At 35.6% G+C, this 26,998-nt stretch overlaps 1 protein-coding gene and 1 pseudogene across 1 annotated transcript; both read left to right on the plus strand.

Annotated features, from left to right (window-relative positions):
• Nucleotides 1-20,869, plus strand: part of LOC109062336 — a 29,065-nt pseudogene extending 8,196 nt beyond the window's left edge.
• A 3,740-nt stretch (nt 20,870-24,609) lies between these two features.
• On the plus strand, nt 24,610-25,800 carry LOC122137579 (receptor tyrosine-protein kinase erbB-3-like). The gene is made up of 3 exons (XM_042725215.1): nt 24,610-24,772; nt 25,434-25,531; nt 25,633-25,800. Exons 1-3 carry the CDS (start codon nt 24,643-24,645, stop codon nt 25,798-25,800), a joined length of 396 nt encoding a protein of 131 aa, XP_042581149.1. The 5' UTR covers nt 24,610-24,642.
• The last annotated feature ends 1,198 nt before the right edge of the window (nt 25,801-26,998 follow it).

Raw genomic sequence — 26,998 nt, forward strand, 5'->3', positions numbered from 1 at the left:
GACTTGTAGTTGTTTGCTTTAGGGCTCCTGTTTCTTAGAAACTTACAGGAGGAATGCAGTGTTGCTGCTTCCATTTTAATCGCTTCTGTGAACTTGTTTATTTACTTGTTTATCCAAAAAAAGCAGCACCACCGATGCTTTTAATTGAAAAACTTTGTTGAGTTTGGTGTGGATTATACTGGGGTCTCTTTTTAATTTTTTTCCTCAAGAGAATAATCTAAGCAGAGTAAAAGTTGAATACTTCTGTTAACTGATGGTTTTGAAGCCTATTTCTGACATTACTTGGCCTTACCTGTCTCCCATTGGGGCCACAACAAAGTTTCACAACTCCAGATCTTATCAGTTCAGGTTTTCTCAGTACGTGGATCTATAATAGTTGGGAACTGTGTATGTGTTATAAAGGCAAGACGTATTTTGTTTAGCATGTATTTTTTGTACAAAGTGGAAAGATATTTAAGGAAAAATACCAATTATCTCACTGTTCTGTGAAAATTCAGGGTTATCTCATATGCTCTTTTTAACGTGCATTCTGATCCTAATGGGTCATAAATGGGACCCATATTCTCAAGAACGCTGTTTTTTTGAGTTTTAATCTGTAAAGGCTCCTGTGGGCATTTCTGAGTACCTCTACAGTATTAATGGGAATATTTTTTTCCCAAGACTCCCACCCTCAACCCTCACGAATCAGGCTTGTTTTTGACCGTGGCAGATTTAAACCAAGGGAAAATTTGAAATGAAAATAGCTTCACCTCCAAACTCTCTTAGTTCTCTAATATCTTTCATTTGGCCTTGGCCCTGTATGTCATACATGAACAACATCTGAAAGAAAACAAACAACAGCTCTATCTGCCCTGACATCCTCAGCTTGATGCTTTCTGTTGGTCAGATTTCTTTTGCATTAAATAGATCATAATGTGCAGTCACATTTTCTTCTTTTTCCCCTTTTTCGGGCCATTCCCATTATTGTAAAGAATGACCCCTGTCTCAAGTTATTTTATGATAATACACAATTGCTGGTCTTATCCTAATTATCCTACAAAGCTTCTTACGACATAAAATATATAAATGGGCATGAAATATTAAATATTAGCTGAGATCATGCAATTATTCCACTTAATTACAAAGCTTTGTACCACATGAATATATAAATGGGCATGAAATATTAAATATTTGCTGAGATTGTGATATAATCAGATGATGCATCTTTTCAGATTTTTTTTGCATTAAATATATGGCATAATGTGCATTCAGTCTTTTTATCAGTCAGTCACTTTTACTTGTGAATAATGGCCCCTGTTGAATTATTATTTTTGCTTTATAAATATACAATTGCTGGTCACATATACGCCCACTAAATTTTAACACACATATAATAGGCAATGAAATATTAATTAAAAAAGAGAACACTGAGTAATATGATAGATACTTATTATATTATTGTATGCCGTTGTGTCTTTATCAAAAAAAAACATTTGAACATATTTATTTTCAGTAGAAAATGTATTATTCACTATTGTTCAAAATGTTTGACAGAAGTTTTTTCATTTCATTTAATATTTAATATTTAAATTTTATTTAATACGTTTTTTTTCAGCAAGGTTGCATTAAATTGATTGAAAAGTGATTGTAAAGATATTCATATTGTTAAAAAAATTATATTTTCAATAATGTAAAGCCTATCACGGTTTTTCCATAAAAATATTAAAACAATAGTTCTTGAGCAATTCAGCAAATTAGAGTGATTTCTGACAGGATCATGTGACTGGAAAGAATGGAATAATGAGGCGGAATTCAGCTTTCACATTTCAGAAATAAATTGCATTTTACAATATATTAAAAACAGAAAACGTTGTTATTTTAATTTTAATAATCTTTTCAAAATTTTACTATTTTCTTGATCAAATATAAATGCAGCTTTGGTGAACAGAAGAGCATCTTTCAAAAACTTAAAAAAATTCCGAATGGTCACGCATGTTTGTTGTTTTGTGCTACAAGCTCAATATGATCTCTTTCTCTCTCTCTAGTACACAGTGTGTACAAGGCACGCATACGCAGACTCACTGAGGGTGAAAAACAGGAAGCTCTGAGCGTCCAGTACAAGCTCATGAAAGGGAGATGTACACGGGCTGCAAGATTGTCATTGGAAACCTGGAGATCACGCAGATGGAAGGCACAAACCGCGATTTCTCATTTCCTACATGGTGAGGAAAATAGACAAAGTTTGTAGGATCTAAAGAGATCAGGCCACTTCTGAATCATGCATGAGCTCACACCAGGATTCATTTGTGTGGGCTCATTGCTGCATCTTAATGTCTATTATGTTTCATTTGATGAACGTGTAACCCAAAACCCTTCTTCACAGTCTATCCGTGAGGTAAACTGGCTACATCCTCATCGCCATAAACCAGTTCAGACGTTTACGCTGGAAACAAACAGCTGCGAGTCATCCGGGGGGAGTCGTTTGTGTATCTTGAAGATCGCTCTTCGCTCATCGCCATCACCCTTCCCTCTCGTCAACTATCAGAAAGACGGAGTGTACGGACTAAGGGAGCTGGGCCTCACACACTTGACAGGTGCGCTCATACATACGTGACACAGGTGACACATTCTCACCCACAGAAACACATACTGTCAAAACGCCCACTAATTTTCTATGGCAAAGTACTCTCTGGAGGGTGTGTTTGTTGAAGAGTGAAGCTCAACAGACACGAAAAAATATTTTAATGTGTGTGTGGATTATTCAAGGAATTCACCCACAAATGAGCATAATTCATAAACCCCAACTCGGACTGACACATAGATTGTGACTGCCTTATAGTTGTAGTAAAAATCCTATAGTATATGTTCATCGTGATAAATTCCAGGAGATTACGTTTAGAATGGCTACAGTTAGGCTCTAGCATGTCCCAACCTGCTTCAGCAAACACGACACTTCTAATGTGAAATACAATCCATGTTGTCTTTCCATTGTGTGTGAATCAATGAACATGTTTGTCATTTTTTCCAATGCCCTTCCTTTAACCTCTTACTAATTTCATTGTGACTCAATGTGTGGAATCAATATGAATGCTACTTACTGTAAAATCTGAACACAGTATATACTTCATCTTTATTAGTAATGTTTGATTATTCATCAGCAATCACCTAACAATCACCTAACAAAAAACCATAACCAACACCATTCACAGCACCCTTGTTTATTGTGGCAATCGACTTTAACTATTTCTCTCAAGGAAAAATCCTAGGAAAATAATATTTGTAAAGATCATGCTTTGTTTTTGTTATATATATATATATAATATATATATATATATATATATATATATATATATATATATATATAATATATATATATATATAAAGGCTGGGAAGGACACACACACACACACACACACACACACACACACAGGGTGCATCTCAAAAAAAATTTGAATATTGTGAAAAAGTTTCATTTTCAAAAAGTGAAACTTTCATATATTCTACATTCATTAAATGTAAAAGTAAAAATATTGCAATTGTTTTTTTGTTTGTTTTAGTTTGATGGTAGAGCAGCTGACAGTACATGAAAGGCTAATTAGATATATAGATATATGATATAGATATCTATATCATATAGTACTATATATATATCCTCTAATATATATATATATATACTCCAAAAATGCTGGGTTAAATACAACCCAGCACTGGGTAGAATATGGACAAACCCAGCAATTGGGTCCTTTTGACCCAGCGGTTGGGTTAAATTGTGTTTTATTTATATATCTTCTTTCTGAGAGTTTAGAGGACAGTTTTCAAGTTTAGAGTTCTACCATTATGTCCTCTGATTTTAATCTTAATAGTTCCATATTTCCTCATATTTATTGTTATCTGCAGAGATCCTGGAGGGTGGAGTGCAGATCATCCAGAATAAATTCTTGAGCTATGCAACGCCAGATTAACTGGCTAGAAATCGTGGAAAGACAGTGGGGCAGAATCATCATCGAAGACAACGGGACCAGAATGTAAGGAGACATAAACATTACAATATGTTAATATAATATATGTTTATATAATACTCCGTTTTCGTTTTTTTGCTTGTGGTTGTTTCAAAAGTTTTTTTTACTGTTTTTGAAAGACGTTTCTTACGTTCAGCAAGGCTGCATTTATTTGATTAAAAAAAACAGTAAAAAGCAATAATATTGTAAAATATTATTACAGTTTCAAATAAATGTTTTCTATTTTCATACAGTCGTGGCCAAAAATATTGGCACCCTTGGTAAATAAGATCAAAGGCAGCTGTGAAAATTAATCTGCATTGGTAATTCTTTTGATCTTTTATTTAAAAAATATCACAAAAATCTGACGTTTCACTGGATAATAAGATTTTAAAGTGGGGGGAAATATCATTATGAAATAAATGTTTTTCTCTAATACACATTAGCAACAATTAAACGGCACCCTTTTATTCCACTAATACGTTTTTAAACCTCCATAGTGCCAGTTTTTTACCAGTCGTAAATTTTCTACTATAATGCCTGATGAGGTTGGAGGAACACCTGGACAAGAGATCAGAGACCATTCCTTCATCCAGAAATCTCTCCAGAACCCTTTAGAATTCCCAGCTCCATGTTAGGTGCTTTCCTCCTCATCTCATTCAGTTCACTCCACTAATTTTCTATAGGGTTCAGGTCAGAGGACTGGGATGGCTATAGCAAGTTCACTCCACTGTTTTTTTGAGCTCAGGTGACCAATTGTTTGTGTTGCTTTTTGAGGTTTGTGTTTGGATTATTGTACGGTTGGAAGATCCAAAAAGTGGCCCCATTATAAGATTTCTAACAGAGGTCAGTGCACGGTACTGATTTTGTATCTGGTTTGTATTTGATAGAATCCAGAGTACAGACTCCAGCAAGCGAAAAATAAGAAATATAAGGCCAACACGAACATAAAAAATTACAGCAGTATATTTCATTGTACACATGGGGTAAACAGTACTTTAAATCCTGTGTTTCACCCAAACCCATCTTGAGTGTTTCGCTGCATAAAAAGCAACATTTTTTAGTTTCACCATCTGACCAGAGAAGCTTCAGTCCCATAATTATATATAGACACAACGTCCTCTTCCAGGGCAGTTAGTTTCGTAACATTTATGTTGATTGAATTCGTAATATTGCATATTTATTGTTTTTATGTGTTTGGTGGAAATGGCAATTTTCACTGCTCTACTCTGTTCTTAAAAGCACTTCACTAATTGTGAAGCTCATTCATCTTTTGCTGCACATCCGAATATATTCTTTGTGTTTTCCCATTGGAGGGATGAGAAAGGGAATTTGGGCTTTGTTTTCCTTCCTCTTTATATTTCTGCTGAAACACAGGAAGCCATGGGCGGATAATTTCATGTTCGAATCACGCTTTGAGTGCCAAAAATTGTGAACTGAATGGGAATATACTATCAGAGATATTTACTCAAGAATTTCCGCGGTTGCCAATAATGTGTTCCAACGACGTATTTAGGAAAACCTTTATTTCATAATGATATTTCCCCCCATTTAAATTCTTATTATCAATGAAAGGATAGATTTTTGTGAATTTTTTAAATAAAAGATCAAAAGGATTAACAATGCAGATTAATTTTCACAGCCTTTTTTGATCATATTTACCAAGTGTGCTGATATTTTTGGCCATGACTGTATATTATAAAATGTAATTTATTCATGTGATGGTATAAAGCTGATTTTTCAGCATCATTACTCCAGTCTTCAGAAATTATTCTAATATGTTGATTTGCTGCTGAAGAAGCATATTAGTGTTGAAAAGTTTTTTTTTTTGCTGCTTAATATTTTTGTGGAAACCCTGATACATTTTATTGTTCAAGATTTCTTGATGAAAAGAACTTTCAAAATGACAGAATTCATTTGTTTTGTAGATGTATAGAAATTTTGATATGTTTTATAGTTCAAGATTTCTAGTATTAATTTCTTTCAAAAATCCTTTACACAAGGCACAGAGAAACTTGGTAATGGTAGTGTACATAATGAACAAACTATTTTTAGATATAAATATTTAAATAAAGAAATGTTATTCAGATGCTCAGATTTGTCTGTTTTCATAACTCCGAAGGCTTTTAAACGGGGTCTCACGGTTATATAATTTTATACATGTAGTTGAAGATTTACTATGAATATTAAGTTTGATATGATGATCTATGGAAAGTATGAATATAGTGCATTTTCTGTTTAGTGCCCTGTCGGGTATTGGGGGTGTCAGTGTTGGGGTCCCGGAATGAACTCTTGTCAATCTGTAAGTCCTTGGAAACTCACCCCGGCACACACACACCACACACACACACCACAACACACACACACAACACACCCACAACACGTTGTTCAAACTTTCAGTATCTCAACACACACACACTGCGCACTGGTTCTCCCCATTCTCAGTGACTAAGACAGTGTGCGCACCGAGGGCAATGCCCGGTTTGGGCCACAGCCCGAGCGAGTGTTGTCACAGAGAGTTGTGCTGGGGGCTGCCACCGGGCCGCTGGACACACACTGCTTTGTATGTTCAACAAACTTCACCAGTTCTGAAACATGTGTTGCACTTACATGTACATACCAGATTCATGAATAAACCTTGCTTGCTTCTTGAATTGGGTGTCTGGGTGTTAAGGCCTGCAGAAATTTTACACAACTCGGGGTCATTTGTGCCGCAGGCCACAGGCTGTCAATCTCTAATAAAGTGATGGCGTGCCACAATGGACAAACCAAACCTCCCCACATCCGCAAACACTACCAGTATCCGGCACACGGATATGTGGTATAACCTGTCCTAGTAAGTGAATCCTTGGGTTACAGGAAGACATTTACCTTTAACTATAGGCAGTGGTTTATAATGCCAATAAAAACCTGAATATCCACACTCGACCTCCTAATGGACCCAACATAGTGTTTTCCCCCCCCTGTAGGATTTAGGTAAAAGTTTGACATGCATACAGTATATACTTATTACTCTGTTTCTATTGTCTTCAGCTACCTTTGTTGTAGGACGGCATTTTCGCGGTTAAGCAGTGTCCAGAGTACCAAGATGGAGGTGGGATAAAAACAGGGTGGTCGTGTCAATAAGATGTGAGCCGTGTAGGGGTATTCTCTGTCCGAAGGTAACAGCACCACTTGAGTACCCATTCTTAAATGGGTGCATACCACTAGCTAGGACTTCATTACGATTTTTAAATTAATGTGTTTGCAAAGACATTTTTGCTCACCAAGGCTGCATTTATTTAATCAAATAAATTAAAGCTTGTTTTCATTTTTTAGTGTTTCAAATATGAAATTTATTCCTGTGATGCAAAGCTAAATTTCAGCATCATTATTCCGTCCGTCAGTATGTATCACAGTAAATGTGAGTTTCTACAAAAATCTTACGTTCTGAAAAAACTGTTCAACATTGATTAATAATAAGAAACAATTATTGATAATTGAGCACCAGAGCATAATGCACATAAATTCTGAACGGCAAATGATTTTCTGAAGGATCACGAGACACCGAATACGGAGTAATGATGCTGAAAATTCAGCTTTGCAGCACAAGAATAAGGACATTTAAGAATTGAAAATAAAAATCATTATACATATACTGTTTACCGTGTTTTGACAAATAAATGCCACCTTGTTGAGCAAAAACACTGAATTTAAACAACTTATTTTGACAAATAGTGTATGTAAACAAACTATACGGACTAGGCTTTTTACATTTATGTCTTTTTCTTAGTCTTTGAATATTCACTGAATGTGTCACCGTTGTTCCCTGAAGGATCTGTTTTATTTTTAACTATTTTAAAAATTACAATAAAGTTGTCTTTGACCTTTTGACCTTTAATGAACAGTATGCCACTCCTGTAGTCTCCAAAAGATGCGTGCATTGTTATTGCTTAGCATTATTATTAAAAGGTAGTTCATGTCATTGAGAAAACAAGCCAATCTCCTACATGTCCATCGTGGGGCTCAAAACCATAACTGGTCTCCTGATTTTCTCTTGCGCAGCATGTTGTTGGCACGGTATACCAACTTCCAGACTGACGGTAGACCTCGCAGAACATCGGACAGCTCATAAACTGCACTAGAGTCAGGGCAGCCTGCATTCCTTGTAACTGGAATTAGAGGTGAGATTTGGATCACAGTATTTGAGGACACTGCTGATTGAAATGTCCATGACAAACATGAGAGAGTTCTCCCTTATCTACAAAAACTCGTGGACAAATAAATTAGGAACAAGAGCGGTGAAAAGAAATTTTATTTTGTAAAAGTCCACTTGACACAAAATATAGTTGCACAAATATGCATAGCACTGCTAGTTGGATGAGCCTTCTGTAGCCTTCTTTGTTCCTCTACAGAGACGTTAACAATACTATAAGTGCTCTCGGATACCAAAAGAACAATGGAGATCCTTCAACACTGTCAGGACGAGATCACAGTGTGGGTGTCGTCTGATTGTGGATCAGGGGTAATTTCTTGCGTGGACCTCTCTGGTACATCATCTAACTCAGTAATTCTCTTCTGACTGACAGTACATTATGAGTATTCAGTTCTTGCCTGCTTGGCTGGAAGATCTCTATGTTTTTCCAAATCTAGTCAAAACAATACAGGGAAAGAACTCTGTAACACCCACCCCCCTCCCCCCACACCCCCCCCCCACCCCCCCCCCCCCCCCCCCCCCCCCCCTCCCCCGGGGAGCAACCGCCACCATCCATTGTTTGATTACGATCCTTTACCTTGTCCTCTGGGAGTTCGTTAACGCTTCACCCAGTGGTACAACAGGTAGCATTCATGTTATTAGCTGTGCTTTACACTGTTTGTGCCGACCCAGACATGAATGATACTTTAAATCATCCACACTGTTGTAGTGGATGATGTGGGGCTTGGGTTTCACTTCGAATAGGTATCAAAAGTTTCTCTTGGAAAAAGGTTAAAAATTTTAATAACAAAAAAGTCATGATATAATAATGCAATCTAATTTTTGCCTGACATTTCTAAAAGTTGGTGTGACATTCATTATTAATTTTTGTACTTGCTTCATTGTTCTCCCCTCCCAGATGGACTAAGCAGTAAGAGGTAGGATTGTATTTTTAGCTTAGTCAGCTTGTACTCCTTTTCTCCACTCTTGCCTGACCTATTCTATATATTCATAAATAAATCATTTCAAATGCATATTTGCGATTAGTTATATGGCTTCCAATCGATCATGTGCACGTCGTGTCTTGGTATTCTCTAAGCTTCAGATTGGTGGTTGTGCGTGGGGAATCTTGCCATGGAATCATTTTCTGTCGCATCATGAATTACTTGAATGTGAATCATTTGGATTTGGATTTTGCCTGATGAATGTGAATGTGTGTGCTCTTGAGATGTTTATTTGAATTATCATGGCTAGGGTCCTCATGAAAGGACATGGAACCCGGGGAACCACACCTGGCGTGTGAAGTTTTTTTGTTTTTTTTTAATGTTGATGTCTGTGTAGCAAATCTAACACATTGCAGATCAGTTTAGATTGGGGATTTGCACGAGCGGTGCTTAACAGAAAAACATGAAATTATGGCTTCCTAACAACCCTATTTGAGTTTCTTAACTTAACATACACTACTATTCCAAAAGTGTTGTACAGTCGTTAATGATAAGTATTATGGATTATTTTTAGTACTGTGTTACTCAAGCAAGGATGGATGATACTTCTTGATCAAAAGTGACTGTTAAGGAGCTATTGATTTTAATAGTTTACAAAGGATTTCATGAAAAAAAAATTCAGTTGTAGTTTGTAGGTTTTTTTTTACAGTTAGTTACAGTTTTTAATGTATGGTTACCAAAAATAATTAAAAAAATGGGCCGCCTTGCGTGGCATTTAGAGACAAAACACATCTTTTAAAAGATTAAATCTATTGTTGAAAAAAATATTTTCATGTTAAAAAAGATATCAAGAATAAAACTGAAATTGTGAATGAATATATTCATGAATAAACAACTACATTCAGTGGGGATCTTGAATCAAATTAGGAATCTATAGTTTTTTGCTATGTATCTTCACCATGCAAACACAGTGCACAATAAATACCGCAGCACCACGAATATAACAAATAACCATGTCACCGTCAGTTAATGGCTATGTTGACCGCTGGAGAACATGAATTGTCATTTCATCTGAGCGCATTCGAGTTTCAAATGACCTTTCCACATGTTCTCCTTTAGGGTGTTACATCGCTTTCTGGTGATCGCATGACATGGCCTGATTCCTCCGTAACACCCCACCAACGTGTGAGTCGCCGGGCTGAAAGACGCACCCTCACTGAGTTGCACCACGGATCCTTGGAGTGACAGGCAGGCAATCTACAATCACTGGAAACAAGTCAAGCTGTGGGTTATCAGCACAGCACTTGGTTCGAACATGGACACGTCTGTTCGGGAGCAGTCCCTCGGGCCCAGCGCCGCCAAAAAAACCCCTCGACATCAAAGACCAAACACCCACAAGAGCAGTGCAGTGAGTTACATGCTGTGGGGCTACCAAAATGTTTATGGGTTGTCTGAAAGACTAATTTTGTCATAGGAAGTGGTTCTAAAGGGATAGTTCACCCAAAAATCTAAATTTCTGTGTATTTTTTTACTCTCCCCCCGTCATGAATTAATGTTTTTTTTTTCCCCTTGGAACACAAGATAAGATATTTAGTAGAAATTGGTAACCAAAACAATTTTAGTTTCAGTTCCTTGTGACAAAAAATACAACCGAAGTCAGTGAGAACTTTACTGCTTGATGAGCTTCAAAATTCTTTTTTTGGGTGGACTATCCCTTTAATTCTGATAGTGCCATTATTTAAAGACACAACTTCTATGGAGAGGGTGGTCCCAGCATAGAAGAAGTCCTCTGGAATTGTTGCTTATTAAATGTGAAAGAACATGAAAAACATTCTTAAAAATATTAAAGCTAAAAATATCATTATTCATTATTGCTAATTAACATCATATTCATCACTGCTGTGTGTGTTGTAGTTTGAAGAAGGGCATGTGTGTGATCCCCTGTGTTCATCTGAGGGCTGCTGGGGGTCCGGGACCCAATCAGTGTGTGTCTTGCAAGAACTACAGCAGAGGAGGGACATGTGTACCACAATGCAACTTCCTGTCAGGGTCAGTATAGGACATTATTATTATTTTTTTTTTTTACATGCATCATCATTGTAGTTACATTTGGTGCAACTGATTATGGAAAAAAAACACATTAAAATGATTATTATTATTAAGTGTGTGTGTGTGTGTGAGTGTGTGTGTGTGTGTGTGTGTGAATCTGCATTTTTAAATGAATCCTGTGAGCCAATTCAGTGACTTATTCATAAAGACGGTCACTTTATTAATTTCTGAATGATCAGCATTTAAAACAAATGGGTTGATGAAATGACTAAAACGATTCACTCGCTTAGACAGTGACCTGCTGCCACCGTACTGGCAGTTTTAGTTTTATAGCGTATCATAAAAACAAAAATCATATTATCAAATATTTATTATTATATAATATTTATTTGAAAAACATTAATATGGCATTTATTATTATTATTGTAGGCTCTGGTCCTACTTTTTGCAATGTCTGTTAAAAAGCTGTTCTCATCTACCCATTAATGACTTAAATGTTATTATGGTAGATAATTAAACTAATTAGATTAGTAATTAATTAGAATGTACTATTTGTAACATTTTATGTTGACTAAAAGACTGCAAAAAATGTGACATTTCCAGTGTATTAATATACTGAGCAATCTGGAATGAAAACTTAAGTGCCCTGTAATTTTGACCCCGAAACAGTGCCCAAGACAGTGAACTAGGGAGTGGATTGAGACACACCCAGTCAGTGTTGTTTTAATGTGTGTGCTGTAGATGAGAAAACAATACACCAAATGATTTAGTACTGTGAGAAATATACTAGAAGAGATTTCAAGACTCCTGAATGATCTCTTTTGCTCTCTACAGTGAAAAACGTGAGTTTTGCCGGACCTAAAAGAGAGTGTATGCTCGTGTCACCAGGAGTGTGCGGTTGCAGCACGGCAAACACACCTGCACAGGACCGGTGTGTAATCTATTGATCCCTGAAAGAATGTCACTTCACTGTTTGCACAGATTGTTTGATTTATTAAATAATCTCTCTGTTTTATTCTTCCTGCAGGGTGCTGACGACGGTGTGCAGCCTGTGTGCATTTGCAGGACCCGGGCCGTACTGTGTGTCCTCATGTCCAGAGGGGGTTCAGGGCGGGGAATGGGCTCATCATTTAATAAGTTCCCCCAGCAGCCAGCACAAATGCCTACCAGTGCCATGCAAACTGCACCTTGGGGTGAGGAAGCTCAGAATGTCCAATAAAGTGCAATATATTATATTAAATAAAGTGTTAATATGCATAAAATGCACAAAAAAACTTTTTACAGAAAAATTCAGTTTGCCTAATGGGGGATAAAATGAAAAATCAGATTTACAGTAAATGAAGAACTCTGAACTCTGTTTTTGAACTCTGAGATATTCATTTTCAATTAGTGTAAGATGCAGTGGCCAGTTTATTCCTCACAAGCATAAGTGTACACTACTATTCAGAAGTTTGGGGTTAACAAGATTTATTTCTTTATTTATTTAGTCTCTTGTGCTCTTGCTTTGAATTTTACCAAATAAAAATAAAAAGTAAAAACAGTAATATTTTAGAATATCATTTTGATTATCATTTAAATATTTGATTTAAAGAAATGAATGACTTAAAAATAGAAAACCTTTAAAGTTGCAAACTATATATCCACATATTATTTCTGTATAAATAATAAATTAAGTGTTCAAATTAAGTCTAAATAATTAATTAAATTAAATGTTGTTTCTATTTTAGTAGGACATTTTTAAATTTAGCCTATATATTTGCATAGTTTTATTTATGTATATGTAATTTATTGATGTGATGCAAAGCTCGGGGAATTTTCACCCCCCCCCCATCATTACTCCAGTCTTTAGTGTCACATGATCCCCTTCAGAAATCATTCTAATATGCAGATTTGTCCTCAAGAAATATTGTTATCAATGCTGAAAACTGTTGTGCTGATTAACGTTTTGTAGAACTTTCCCAGGATTTTGAACCAATAAAACATTTATAAAGAAACAGCATTTATTGGAAAATAAAAATCTTTTGTTTATTGAAATTACAAATGTCTCAACACCATTTTGCTGTAAAGTATTTATTTCTTTAAATATTACTGACTCCAATTTTGAAACAGTAATGTATGTCCCACACCCCTTGCAATTATAATGCCTAGTATTACTGAAATATTTTTGCAAATCAGTTTTAAAGATGCTTGTATATTGTCTGTGGCAGATTGTTTGGGTCCAGGTCAGAATGTTGTGTGGATTCGTCCAGGTCAGATGCTGGGTAAGTTCCTCCCTCTCTGGTGTGATGGATGGCTGCTGCTGCTGCCTGTCAGTGTGTGTAATTGTGCGTTTTGTGTTTTTAGGTTGCCTGTGACAGCAATAGTGCTGGGCGTTATATCGTGGGGGTGCTGGTCGCATTCTCAGTGTTTGTGCTGAGCGTTCTTTATCGCAGAAGTGTCGCCATCCGTTCCGTAGAAAACGTGCCATGAGGATAGATATCTGCAGAGTGGGGAGGTGTGTGCATATATTCCCTATGAAACCAGCAAATCAAACTCTTGAAGTGTTGTGAGGTGTTTTTTCTAAAGTTTTAAAGGTGTGTTTTTTAGAGTTTTGAACCCACTGGATCCTGGAGTGGAAAAAGGCGTGTGAAAGTTCATGCACGGATTCTGGGGTGGGGTCTGCTGAGCTAAACGGAAAAGAATCAAACCTCTCGGCTCTGGAAGGTGTTCGGCACTGTGCACAAGGTACTGTACTGACACGCTCTGATGTCATTACATGAGCTCACACCCAAACCTGACAATAGCTCATATCACTTACTGAAGCATTTCCTCGGGATGTTTCTCCTAAATACATTCTCTTACTCTCTTACTCTGTTATTTAACTGTATTTCATTTGTTTCTTCACAGGGGCTTTGGATACCAGAGGGAGACACTGTAAAGATTCCAGTGGCTATCAAGACTATTCAAGACCGTACAGGACGACAGACCTTTCAGGAAATTACAGATGTAAGACACACACACATTGCCTATATACACTACTAATATACTATATACACCGAGAAAGTAGTTTATTTGTTTTTATGTTTATTTTATTGTTATTTTTGCATAAAATAATAATTTTATGCACTTTTTCTTTTACTTATGGTAAACGATTATTTGAAGGTTTGCCTGGTGGGCGATAAATAGAAAAAAAATGGGGAACTTGATAAATATTTTTTAGAAATATTGTTTTTTAATAATGCTTTTATTCTACAAAGATCAGAAGTGACAGTAAAAGCATTTATAATGTTACAAAAATCTATTTTAAATAAATGATGTTTATTGGAACTTTCTGTTAAATTAAGAATATAAACATCTATGACAGAGTCCATAAAAATATTCATCTGCACAACTGTTTTAAGTATCAATAATAACACTAAATGTTTCTTAAGCAGAAAATCACCATATTAGAATTTTTTTTTGGTTTTTGAACTTCTGTTTATTTTGATCCACAGCATTGCATACAGTCCAGTATTACAGTTACAGATAACATGTTAGTCCTTTATATTCCAGCTACATTGACAGTAGTTCAGTCTCAATTATATCAGACATGTTATGAAGAAAATGTTTGTTAATAGTGACTTTTAGAAGTTTTAAATTAGGAAGTGATGATCCATTTGTATTCATTAATATCCTTTACAAAACCACCACATAAAAACATTCAAAATCCACCCACATACTAAATGGCATTGTAATTGATTTCTTTCTGTCCTGCAGCACATGTTGGCTATGCGGGAGTCTGGACCACCCGTATATAGTCCGGCTCTTAGGCATCTGTCCCGGGCCCAGTCTGCAGCTGGTCACTCAGCTCAGCCCACAGGGCTCTTTGCTGGAGCACATCCAGCAGCGCAGAGAGAGAGCCTCAACCTCAGAGACTGCCCTCAACTGGCGTGTGTGCAGATTGCCAACGGTGAGAGGGGCACAAAATGTATTTCCAGGTATTCCGATCATTTTAAAGGCCACTTAACAACAAACCTAAAGACTTTCTTCACCTTCCTCCTAGGGGTATTGTACTATCTAGAGGAGCACGCGAATGGTCCACAGGAACCTGGCTGCCCGCAATATCCTGCTTAAGAGCGACTTTATGGTTCAAATAGCTGATTATGGCATCGCTGCTGGCCTCTCTACCCTGATGACAAGAAATAATTCTTCAATGAAATTAATGTAAAGCAGATTTTAAAAAGTTGAAATAATAAAGAATGTCCAATGTTTCTGAAAGAAGTATTTTATGCTCACTAAGGCTGCGTGTATTTGAAAAAATAAGCTTAAGTACACCTGGTAAAAATGAATAAATAAATACAGTAAAAACTAATATTCTAAAATTATGTATTATTTTATTATTCTAAAATGCTGATTTGCTGCTCAAAAAAAATATTATTGTTATGAATGTTAAAATAGTTTTGCTTTCATATTTTTGTGGAAACTGATACTCTAAGTTTGGGGTAAGAAATATAAATAAAAAAAATAACAGTTTTATTCAACAAGGACGCATTTAATTGATTAAATGTGTCAGTAAAGTCATTTACAATGTTACAAAAGATAATTTTAATGAACATTAATTAAATAAATGAAGCCTTGTTGAGCATAAGAGACTTTTTTTCCCCAAAACATTAAAAAAATCTTAATTATTCCAAACATTTGATTGTTAGTTTATATGTACTGTTACTATATTCAAAGCCGTTCCTCAAGCAGTATCGCTGCACTGTGCCTCTGAGTCTTTCCATAATGTTTGTCATTTTTAGACGCCAATTACAGTGGATGGCCCTGGAAAGCATCATGTTCCGCAGATACACACACCAGAGTGATGTTTTTGAGCTATGGTGAGTCCATGTGTCACACCATCAAATGGTACTGTTTAAATGTAAAACACTGCACTTTGGATCTGATGACTTTAATAAGAGGTCACTCTCTCTCTAGGTGTGACAGTCTGGAAATGATGTCATATGGGGCGGAGCCTTACTCTGCTATGCGACCACAAGAAGTTCCTGATCTGTTGGAGAAAGGGGAACGCCTGTCTCAACCTCAGATCTGCACCATCGATGTCTACATGGTCATGGTCAAATGTGAGTTGAGTCGTCTTATAACCCACAATGCAAAGTGGCAGTGATCTCGTGCTTCATCTCATTTATCATCTTGACTCTCTACAAATACATTCCTGCAGATTTTAGCATGAAAATTTCGTAAATGAAAATTAGCGATGCACAATATATAAGTACCATATCATATATTAGATTTTTTTATTATTATTATTTGTAGTTGTTTAAGTATTTAAAATAAAAGTTTATTAGCTTTTTTTAGTTTAGTTTTAGTAATTTTCCTTTGTGCTTTTTTGTGTTTGTTAGTTTTATATATGTATGCATGTATGTGTGTGTGTGTGTGTGTGTTTGTATATATATATATATATATATATATATATAGCTTCATTTTTTACATTTCCATTTTAACCATTTTAGTACTTAAACTTATTTTATTTTTTAAGATCAGTTTAAATATAAATTAAAATTAAATATTGAATATTTAATTTTTTTATGATTTTTCTTTTGGTATTGGTTAAAATATGCTTGTGCATGCTTTAAAAACATTAATAATTTAAAAATACTGTTAAATTAAATAATTATCCATTTTGCATACATTATACACATTGTATTGTATATTATATTGTTGAGATGCTTAAGTTCATTATTTATTTTCACTTTTAACATATGTTTTTTTTTCGTTTTTCTATGTATTTTGTACTTTAAAAACAGGTTGGATGATTGATGAAAATGTTCGGCCAACTTTTAAAGAGCTAGCCAATGAGTTCACTCGAATGGGCCAGAGACCCCTCCCGATATCTCGTCATCAGAGTAAGTCAAACTGATGGAGCACGTCATCATATTTCATTGAATGTTGCATGTCAAGCTGGAACTGTTTAGAGGACTGTTGTTGATTGGTGCTCCACCACTAGGGGGAGGACAGAGCTCCTGACCCGGCCTCAGAAGAGTCCCATCAGAGGGGAACTGAGATGGACATTCTGGGGGTGGCGCTGGAGGACCAGGAAGATGAAGTCTTGGAAGCTACCATAGACATGCCACGCTACATAACACCATCTAGGAGTTTCTCTAGACTGCGTATAGATTCTCATCGGGTGTGTTTTATAATACTGATCAGAATTAATGCATGGAGGTTTGAAAACAGACTAATGCACATCGTTCACTATTCCAAAAAATTTAGATTTTTAATATAATTGAAATAAGCCTCTCTTATGCTCACTAACTGTGCATTTTACATTGAATTTACTTTGAAGGTTGTCCAATTTTAAAGCTGAATTTAATTATCATTACTCCAGTCTTCAGAGTCACATGATCCTTCTAATTATGCTCAGGAAAGAACATTTCTTAATAGTATCACTGCTGAAAACGATGTGCTTCTCAATATTTTTCTGGACAGCATCACACTCATTTTTCATCACTCAAACAGAAGAATAGTATTTATCTAAAATCTAAATTTATTGCAACAATTTAATTTTGTAAATGTAATGCATTCTAGTATAATAAGAATATTAATTTCTTAAAAAAAAAACGTACTGGTCCCAAACTTTTGAATGTTAGCGTATATTTTCAGATGATTTGTAGAGGCTCTATAAATAATGAATTATTAAGCTAAATATCTTTTTGACACTTTTCTTTTTATTGTTACACCAGTCAAGTCTGACTCCATCCAATGTTGCTGGATATCTACCAATGACGCCTGGTCTGGAGAGCTCAGCACAGGTGAGGTTTCAGTCATACATCCACATGAAAAACTATATTTGATGTGTTAGGAATGAATATTGGAGGTGTAATGCACATATCTAAGAGCGTATGGCTTAATATACAATTTATAATCAATATATTGTTCACCTCATTTTGCTGTAGATGGGATATGCCTCCCGGTCCCGTCTTGACTCTGGATGCACAGTTTCTGAGAGCTCGGAGGGACGGGGAACTGCGGTGGAGCTGGAAACGAACGAGGACTTCTCGTTGGTTGGCAGCATGAGGAGGGTCACACATCGTGAGGACAGCGCTTACATGTCACAGCGGGACAGCCTATCAGGACCTCCCGAAACAACCTCCACAGGGACTCAAGGAGAAGAGGACCAGAGTGGATACGTGCTGCCTGGATTCGGTGAAAGTCCAGAGAAAGGTGAGCATAAGCAAATTGTGGCTTTTTGTGTGTTTGTGTGTTTGTGTTTTTGTTTTTGTTTGTAGAGTGTGTGTGTGTGTTTATTGATTTATAGTAAAAAATAAAAAGTAAGTATAAGATCATGTTTTGAATAAGAAATAAATATCTGTTGTCAGATATAAAATCACATTCTGAGAAATAAACTTACAGTTGTGACATACAAACAAGAAATAATTAAGATATATTTTTTAAGATTTTTGAGAGACGTCTTTTATGCTCTCCAAGGCTGCCATTTTCTGATTAAAAATATAGAAAAAACAGTGCATATTATGAAATATTATTACAAATTAAAATAACTGTTATCTAGTTAATTATATTATAAACATGTAATTTATCCCTGTGATGTAAAGCTGAATTTTCAGCATCACTACTCCAGTCTTCGGTGTCACATGGTCCTTCAGAAATCATTCTAATATGTTGATTTACTGCTCAAGAAACATTTCTTATTATTATCAATGTTAAAAAAGTGTTTTTTTTTTTTTTGTGGCTTAATTTTCTTTGGGGAAAACTTATTCACTACCTTTCAAAAAATGTACATATCTTATATTTTTAAATTATTTATTTGTAAATTACATTTTAAAATATATTAAAATAGAAACCAATTCTTCTACAATAACAATATTTATAATAACATACTACCATTAAAAAATGTAGCATATCTTATATTTTTTAATTATTGCAGGCTTTGTGAACATAACAGACTTATTTCAAAAACAATCTTGAGAAAAAGTTGCAATTACATTAAATTTGCAATTTTTTATTTATTTATTTTCTTTCATCAGCTTTCATAAATATGCATACTCATGTTAACACGTCTCTTGTATTTAATTTTTTTTTAAGAAAACTCTTCTATTCACATCGTCACGTGCTAAACGTTCTCAGAGGAGACTCTCAAGAGGCCACTCCGGCGACTTCTTGGAGGCCCACGGTGTTGCAGGTGAAGAATACGAGTATATGAACAACCAGACCCTCTCTCTCGGGCATATACCAGGACAGCTTAAAGATTACAATCAGCCACGCAACCGCAGCGCCTCCTTCAACCCTGCCGGCTTCTACAGCAATCACAAATCTCCAGCGTCCAGGAGAGACCCAATAAAGCGATCGTCGATGGGGGGGCTCAGAAAGTAGCGGTGGTCTCTCCCAGTCCTCGACTGACCAGAGGAACCACAGCGACGGTGATTTCCTGTCCAGTGAAGCAGAGTACACAGACGGTGATCTGGATCTCCACAAGGTTCAGTACGAGTACATGGACATCCGTGGTGGTGCAGGACCTCCAGCCAACATGGCAGTCAAACTTCACCTCCCAAGACCGGTTTCCCGTCCTCCTCTCAGAAGAATGCCACAAGATGATGAAGACGCATACGTGGAGGAAGACTATCAGTACACTAACTGCCAGCCTCAGCTGAGGAATTCACTCAGGGTTCAGGGGTTAATGGAAGGAGAAGTGTATGAATATGAGGATATGGACTCATTGGCTGCAGGTGGAGCATCTGCAGCTGAATACCAGAATCTGGAGGGAGAAGATGAAGAGAGTGTTGGGCTGACGGATGAACCCCGGACCCCGGGGCCGGAAAAGTATTTAAAAGTTCATGCAGGGATGGAACATAAAGCTTTTGATAACCCTGACTATTGGCACAGCAGGTCGTTTCAGAAAGCCAACGTTGTCCGCACGTAGACATGGAGAACGGCGTGAAGGAACTTGATGCACATGAACAAATGCAAGTTGAACTGTCTTCAGTGACCAGTGCTCAGGGTATTATTCAATAATGTACTTCTGAAAAACTTTTGCAATCTTGACAAAATACTGTAAAGCTAAATGGATGTCAAATGTATTTTTATGTGGCAAATGTGGCATTATGTTTAAAATACATTTAAACAAGAGCAGCTTTGTTTTTTTAATATGGTGGAGGTGCCAGAATTACCAGATTCATGAGCTACACATTGAATGCACTGATATTTACATCTGGATATGTATGTATGTAAGTGTGTGGTTACTTAAAATGTTCTGTTCATGCCAAGTTTGTTGCACTCATCAAGTGAAGCCATAAGTTTGCTGTTTGTGCATTTGAGAGTGAGTGTTCATCTTGAATTTCTTTTACTTAGTGTGTTCGTGAAGTGCCCAGTTCAGTCAAACCACTGTGCATCTGTTCAGATTGCACTTGAATTATTTCACAATTTAAGTGTGATTTTCAAAATGTGTCTAATCTGAGGTATTTACATTTGGAATATAAAATGATGTCAGTTGAATAGCATAATGATTGAATTTGGGTAAAGTTGTTTTTCTATGAGGTGTTTGTTGTGCATGCCTTCCGAACAAATCATAATGAAGTACTTGTGTTATGTTTCAAATGAAATGGCCAGTAAACAAGCTTTTATAACAAAACTATAGTTTTGTACACACATATCGAGCTAAAGTATTTTCTCTACTTTGTAACAGTTTGAAATGATTTTTTTATTTGCTTTTATCGTACACTTTCAATAAAGTGTTTCTATATAAACCTGAACATTTGAAACCTTTACTCTCTTATACCCTTTTTTCTGCTTTTTGTGTTTTGTTAAAATTTAGTAGTGTCTTAATACATATTTAGGTAGCTATGAACTATTGAGACAATTCCCTTGATGATTATTTAGGATTTATCATCTGTGTGTGTTTGAATGATTATAGGTGGGGAACTGCTTGAGTTATGAATTCATCTAAACTAATTTCAGAGGTGCCACTTACTGTATACTGTATGACTACAAATGATTTACAATGAAACAAAACATTCTGGCAGCTATAAGCCTGTTTTATGATTTATTATTGCATATTATAATAGATTTCTTATCATTTGAACAGAAAATCAGAAGTCTTGTGCTGACAATTTAACCTTATTGTTAATAATATTTATCTCGTGTTAATGTAATAATTTGATATTTAATAATTGAATATGTAATATTGTTTTGTGGCATTTAAAAAACATTTGAAGTCATTTAAATCCTTTTAAGCAATCAAAAAAACAGAAGAGCCTTAAAACTCTAAATTACTTGCAATTTACCATGACCCTGGAACACAAAACCAGTCATAATTAGCACGGGTATATTTGTAGAAATAGCCAATACATTGTATGGGTCAAAATTACCGATTTTTAATTTACGCTAAAAATCATTTTCCATGAAGATATTTTGTAAATTTCCTACCGTAAATTTATAAAAACTTAATTTTTGGTTAGTAATATGCATTGCTAAGAACTTAATTTGGACAACTTTAAAGGCGATTTTCTCAGTGTTTTTTTTTTTTTTTTTTTTTTTTTTGCACCCTCAGATTCCAGATTTCCAAATAGTTGTATCTCAGCCAAATATATCCTATCCTAACACACCATACATCAATGCAAAGCTTATTTATTCAGATTTCACTTATGACTAGTTTTGTGGTCCAGGGTCACATACACAGTGGTGGACAGTAACGGAGTAGCTTTACGTTGTTACTGTACTTAAGTACATTTTTCAAGTATCTGTACTTTACTGGAGTAGTTTTATTTTGAGTTAATTTTACTTTTACTCCACTACATTCCAGAGTATAATATCGTACTTTTTACTTCACTATGTTTTATAAAACATATCGTTACTTCTTATAATATATCACATGCTCCGACCAGCTCTGACATGCAGAAGCAGTGTCTGATTCAAGAACAAACTGATTCTCTTCAATGAACCTTTTAATTCTAATCGCACCAAACGATTCATTCACGAATTAGAATGATCCGATTGCAGCTGTTCTCGAGTCGACAACTCACTGATTCAGATGAACCGTTTAGTGTGAGTCTCCAGTGAACTGAATTCACAAGTAAGAACCAGGAGATCTTGTGAGCTTATGTCAAAGCGTTACTAAGGTCTAATTTTAGGATTAATTATTGTAACTGAAAATCATATTTAGGTCAAAACTGTCAGTTGTTTGTGAACTAAATCTGCTGTAAAGAGTGAACCAGGGCCGTGCACAGACATTTTGAGGGGCAGTGGCCCAAACCAAAAAAAGGGGCACAAGGAGGGTGGGTGCTTGTTAATACAAATTATCCAGTTGTTACAAATATACAGTTAGAAGAGAAGACAGCTGTAATAATTGACTTTATTGTAGATATTTTGATTAGAGTGGGCTCTCCCTCACTCTCTGAGCCTGCTTCTGTCTCATCTTCAATGGAAGTTAGGGGAAAGTGGGGTAAGTTGAGCTGGTGGGTAAGTTGACCCACCCCCTGCATCTTGGCATCTGTACACTTTTACTGTCTTGTGACCATGTATTTTGGAACCACGCATCATTTCTGCCAGACTGTGAAAAGGAGAAACACATTGGGGGAATGGAAGGCACCATGGCCGTAGCCAGGGTTTTAAAATTAGTGTGGTCTGGGTGGGAATTGTGCTACAGACCTACCAACCTTGCAAATCTTTTTTGAGTACCATCAGCTTGGCGGGTGGGGTTGAGTGGGGGTAAACAATTTACTGTTTTCTACTGTTTACTGTTTTCTACTGTTCACACAAATATTGCCTATATACACTACTAATATACTACATACACTGAGAAATTAGTTTATTTGTTAATTTATGCAAAAATAACAAAATAAACAAAAACAAACAAATAAACTAATTTCTCAGTGTATGTAGTATATTAGTAGTGTTCTTTTTATTTGTTCTTATGGTAAACGATTATTTGAAGGTTTGCCTGGTGGGCAATAAATAGAAAAAAAATTACAGATATACAGTAAACTGGGAATTTGATAAATATTTTTAGAAATATTATTTTAATTAATGCTTTTATTCTGCAAAGATCAAAAGTGACAGTAAAAACATTTATAATGTAAAAAAAAAAATTTAAATAATGTTTATTGGAACTTTCTGTTCAATTAAGAATATAAAAATCTTTGACAGAGTCCATAAAAATATTAAGCTGCACAACTGTTTTCAGTATCAATAATAACACTAAATGTTTCTCAAGCAGAAAATTACCATTAGAGTATTTTTTTGTTTTTGAACTTCTGTTTATTTTGATCCACAACATTGCATACAGTCCAGTATTACAGTTACAGATAACATGTTAGTCCTTTATATTCCAGCTACATTGACAGTAGTTCAGTCTCAGTTATATCAGACATGTTATGCAGAAAATGTACTGAATTGAATTTAATTTTATAATTTAATTTTGTTAATAGTGACTTTTAGACGTTTTAAATTAGGAAGTGATGACTATTAATTTGTATTCATTAATATGCTTTACAAAACCACCACATAAAAACATTCAAAATCCACCCACATACTAAATGGCATTGTAATTGATTTCTTTCTGTCCTGCAGCACATGTTGGCTATGGGGAGTCTGGACCACCCGTATATAGTCCGGCTCTTAGGCATCTGTCCCGGGCCCAGTCTGCAGCTGGTCACTCAGCTCGGCCCACAGGGCTCTTTACTGGAGCACATCCAGCAGCGCAGAGAGAGCCTCAACCCTCAGAGACTGCTCAACTGGTGTGTTCAGATTGCCAAGGTGAGAGGGGCACAAAATGTATTTCAAGGTATTCTGATCATTTTAAAGGCCACTTAAACAACTAAAGACTTTCTTCACCTTCCTCCTAGGGTATGTACTATCTAGAGGAGCAGCGAATGGTCCACAGGAACCTGGCTGCCCGCAATATCCTGCTTAAGAGCGACTTTATGGTTCAAATAGCTGATTATGGCATCGCTGACCTCCTCTACCCTGATGACAAGAAATACTTCTTCAATGAAATTAATGTAAAGCAGACTTAAAAAGTTTGAAATAATAAAGAATGTCCAATGTTTTTGAAAGAAGTCTGTTATGCTCACTAAGGCTGCGTGTATTTGAAAATAATAATTACATATGGTAAAAATGAATAAATAAATACAGTAAAAACTAATATTCTGAAATTATGTATTATTTTATTGTTCTAAAATGCTGATTTGCTGCTCAAAAAAAAGTATTGTTATGAATGTTCAAAATAGTTGTGCTTCATATTTTTGTGGAAACTGATACACTAAGTTTGGGGTAAGAAAGATAAAAAAAAGTAAGTTTTATTCAGCAAGGACGCATTTAATTGATTAAAAGTGTCAGTAAAGTCATTTACAATGTTACAAAAGATGTCTGTTTTAATGAACATTAATTAAATAAATGAAGCCTTGTTGAGCATTAGAGACTTTTTTCCCCAAAACATTAAAAAAAATCTGGTACTGTAAAACACTGCACTTTGGATCTGATGATTTAATAAGAGGTCACTCTCTCTCTAGGTGTGACAGTCTGGGAAATGATGTCATATGGGGCGGAGCCTTACTCTGCTATGCGACCACAAGAAGTACCTGATCTGTTGGAGAAAGGGGAACGCCTCTCTCAACCTCAGATCTGCACCATCGATGTCTACATGGTCATGGTCAAATGTGAGTTGAGTCGTCTTATAACCCACAATGCAAAGTGGCAGTGATCTCGTGCTTCATCTCATTTATCATCTTGACACTCTACATATACATTCTTGCAGATGTTAGCATGAAAATTCGTAAATGAAAATTAGCGATGCACAATATACAAGTACCATATCATATATTAGATTTTTTTTATTATTATTATTTGCAGTTGTTTAAGTATTTAAAATAAAAGTTTATTAGCTTTTTTTAGTTTAGTTTAAGTTAGTTTTAGTAATTTTATATATTATTTAATTTTTATATATGTATGTGTGTGTGTGTGTGTATATATATATATATATATATATATATATATATAGCTTCATTTTTTACATTTCCATTTTAACCATTTTAGTACTACAACTTATTTTATTTTTTAAGTTCAGTTTAAATATAAACAAGAATTAAATATTTAATATTTTTTATGATTTTTCTTTTGGTATTGGTTAAAATATGCTTGTGCATGCTTTAAAAACAGTAATAATTTAAAAATACTGTTAAATGAAATTATTATCCATTTTGCATACATTATACACATTATATTGTACATTATAATGTTGAGATGCTTAAATTCATTATTTATTTTCACTTTTAACATATGATTTATTTTCGTTTTTCTATGTATTTTGTACTTTAACAGGTTGGATGATTGATGAAAATGTTCGGCCAACTTTTAAAGAGCTAGCCAATGAGTTCACTCGAATGGCCAGAGACCCCTCCCGATATCTCGTCATCAGAGTAAGTCAAACTGATGGAGCACGTCATCATATTTCATTGAATGTTGCATGTCAAGCTGGAACTGTTTAGATGACTGTTGTTGATTGGTTCTCCACCACTAGGGGGAGGACAGAGCTCCTGACCCGGCCTCAGAAGAGTCCCATCAGAGGGGAACTGAGATGGACATTCTGGGGGTGGCGCTGGAGGACCAGGAAGATGAAGTCTTGCAAGCTACCATAGACATGCCACGCTACATACATAACCCTCTAAAAGTGGTGTTTTACACATAATAATAAACGAAAAATACATACAAAACGAATAAATAAAGTGCACATTTAACACGTAAGAAAATACACTTAACTGGCTAATTATACATTTACACATGGTCACGTAACTTACACATGTTCACATATGGAATGCAATTAATCCGATAAACATATACCTCATTGGCCTCTCTAACTCAAGAGGAATAAACTTGGAGGCTTACAGTTTCTTCCTTTTAAACAAAAAGACAATATATCTTCTTAGCACTTCTTACGGCTTAACTCTTACAGACATGTTACTGCTGCAGCCAGGGGTGCCGCCAGAAATTCTGGGCCCTATGGAAAACAAAATTTCTGGGCCCCCTACAATTTTTACAGATAAAATTTAACCCTATAAACATGCCCTGTATACTTAAAAAAAGATACTTAGCACATCTAAAGATGAGTACACAGCCTACAAAAACAAGAAAAAAATATAGAAATATGTACTTGTTTACATAAAAGGGAGAGCATTTATTATCTCAATTGCAATTGCAAGCACAACAGAACATAATGTACACATATTGACATATACTTTACATGAACAAGCTTTAGCTGGGTCAAACTGCTCAATCAGGAAACTAACCCATAATTAAATCAGTCCAGGAATAAAACTAGCTAGGCCAAAAGGGCTCAAAATCAAGACACACCAGGAGTAATGCCAGGCCTAAACCAGTCCAGGACTAAACAAGTACTGAACCAGACATCAACTGTTTGATATCCAGGTCTAACAAAGTTATGTTCAACATCACTTTATAATGGCCCAGCGGCGTGCCTTTCTGCTGGCAAAATCATGTATCAGATCATCAAAGTTCAGCTTTCTTGCCAGTTTGCTTTCAGTGGATAGTATGGCAAGGTGACAAAGTCTATCCTGCAAGATAGCAGACCTCAGATAATTCTTTATCAGTTTCAGCTTACTGAATGCTCTCTCGCCACCAGCAACGGTCACAGGCAGTGTGCAAAAATATTCGCAAAACTATGCAGACCTGCCCAAAAATACTCTGCAGCCGCATCTTGTAAATGCTGTTGAGCAGAACAATTGGTGACAGACACCCTGGGAAAGTGGCCCTATACAGAGTTGAGGTGTCTGACTTCAGACAATAAAGCTGACTCTGCATCTGTATAAGTCAAACACACACACATATACAAACCATATTATTTTTATTGGCCTATTTAGTTTTCTTAA

The sequence above is a fragment of the Cyprinus carpio genome, chromosome B6 (assembly GCF_018340385.1).
Source record: "Cyprinus carpio isolate SPL01 chromosome B6, ASM1834038v1, whole genome shotgun sequence".
NCBI lineage: Eukaryota > Metazoa > Chordata > Actinopteri > Cypriniformes > Cyprinidae > Cyprinus > Cyprinus carpio.